This window comes from Pseudophryne corroboree, chromosome 1 (genome assembly GCF_028390025.1).
Source record: "Pseudophryne corroboree isolate aPseCor3 chromosome 1, aPseCor3.hap2, whole genome shotgun sequence".
In the NCBI taxonomy this organism is placed as follows: Eukaryota; Metazoa; Chordata; class Amphibia; order Anura; family Myobatrachidae; genus Pseudophryne; species Pseudophryne corroboree.
Window position 1 is genome coordinate 110,874,585 of NC_086444.1, and position 2,030 is coordinate 110,876,614.

Sequence of the window (2,030 nt, forward strand, 5' to 3'; positions counted from 1 at the left end):
CTCGGACCCGCGAAAAAAAACATGAAGTTCTGGCGGGTTCGGATTCAGAGAAACCGAACCCGCTCATCTCTACTGTTAGCCTCAGGAGAAAGGAAAACATGCTAGGCAATTATTATAGAGCTGGGGTGTATGATCTGATAGCCAGCTGGACTGTGTTAGCTTACTGATAGGGAGCGCCAGGAAAGATAATGTTTTGTTTGTATTGTTTGCCATACTGATAAATAAAGCAGACTATTACACCAACGTTACAGTGTGCGTGTCACCATGTACAGTAGGTGTCAGTGTGCAATGTATAGAAAGCCAAACAGAGATTACCAGCTGCTTTTACTTTCAAGTCAAATACATTTTAACACACATCATATTACATACAGTAAGTGCACTGCAAAATTATAACATTAGCTTCCCCACTTTATACTCTACATCTTCTGTGTACATACTCATAGCGCACAGCCAGATTCTGTACAACATTGGTTTTCCCATATACCAATCAGGTGTGCATGCCAAGGATTTAGCTGTGTTTTCTCAGTATTGTATCCTGGCTTTATCTATCTTCACTGTCCATAGAGCCTCAATCTATTATAAACCCTGAAGCAGAAGGAACTTCTATAGGTGTTCTATTACACACAATTCGGCAGATTCAGAGTCAGAAGCAAAAAAAAAAAAATGTAACCAGGACAAATCATGTTGCAATGCAAAGGGTGCACATTTACTTATTTTTGCATGCAGGGTAAATACTGGTTGCTTTTGCATGTAGCCCAGAAATACTAAGCAGCTGCATTTGTAATTTACACTGCAATCTACAGTTCGGCAAGGACACACCCCTCTAAATTCTAAATCTCTGCACATTTCATATCTGACTCCCCTGCAATGCAATTTGATGCAACAGTAATGACCAAAGGCTGTTTAACGTTAACACAACGGTTTCTCTGTAGGTTGGAAATGCAAAGTGGATCAATGTGATATAGAATCCCCGTCACCTACACATAGTGGAGGCTACATCAATATTCCTTCACTTCTAATCACTTCCTAGTAAACAGTGGCATCAGTGAGGAAGAAGTTCCTATATGAGAAAGCACCCTAGGTATTGTTTTAGCTCAGGAAGGGTAGGCACAGATGCACTTCTTTAAGCAGTTACTGGTGCATGCAAACAGCCAAAATCCCGTCATGGCAGAAGATCGCAGACAAATCCTTTGACTGAATTCCAGAAGGCAGTTTATATGTTCTTGTAACACTCCTTGAAACAAAACCGTGCTCATCCATTCTGCACCCATGCTCAGCTTTGATTATGAGCCATCCTTCAAATATCTGAATAATGATGTCTTCTGGCTTGAACTGGACCAGATCCAGCAAGATCGGGAAGGGAGCAGTGTCTTCGCTTCTGGATTTACATTCTGGATCCTTATTTCCTTCCACCTTGACATGTCTATCCAGAGGAGCACACTGACGTCCCGGCAAAGCATAGAGCAAATTCTCCAGTGCGCAATCTTCGAGATCTCTTCTCTGGAAAATGTCCTGGTGTCGCACTGGGGTCTCTATCCAGTGTCTAATAGTTATTCCTTCCATGGTTTAGGAGACCACAGTCAGCAAGTATAGTCGCCTTGATGAAATGATAATAAGCTGTGCTATTCACAATACCCCTCATTTAAGCTGTTATATTTATAGACACTAAGCGTTTGCCATTTTATTCCTGGACCCAGTTACAGCCATCTGGATTAACATTGATTATTTATAAACAATACATGGAAATCCTATTTTAGGAGTTGGAGTTATTGTCTGGCACAGTCTGCTGGTTACTGTGCAGCCTAGTTTGTCAGTGATGATAGTAATAATAAAAGCTTCTTGTTGGGGCAGGTTTCCTGTATAATTGGTCAGGATATTTAGCAAATATACGAGTGATGAGCGAGGTTCGGTTTTACTCCCGAGTAAAACCGAGTAAAACCGAACCCGCTCATCACTAAAATATACATACAGTAGCTCCTAAGCTGGCTGTTGCTGTATTGTGCTGGAGGCAAAGAGGAAATGGGAACAGG

The 2,030-nt window shown here is 41.5% G+C and overlaps 1 protein-coding gene across 1 annotated transcript; it reads right to left on the reverse strand.

Annotated features, from left to right (window-relative positions):
* Positions 1–307: 307 nt before the first annotated feature.
* Positions 308–1,632, reverse strand: HSPB3 (heat shock protein family B (small) member 3). The gene has a single exon (XM_063943675.1). The coding sequence runs from the start codon at positions 1,561–1,563 to the stop codon at positions 1,132–1,134; it is 432 nt and encodes a 143-aa protein (XP_063799745.1). The 5' UTR covers positions 1,564–1,632; the 3' UTR covers positions 308–1,131.
* Between the last annotated feature and the right edge of the window lie 398 nt (positions 1,633–2,030).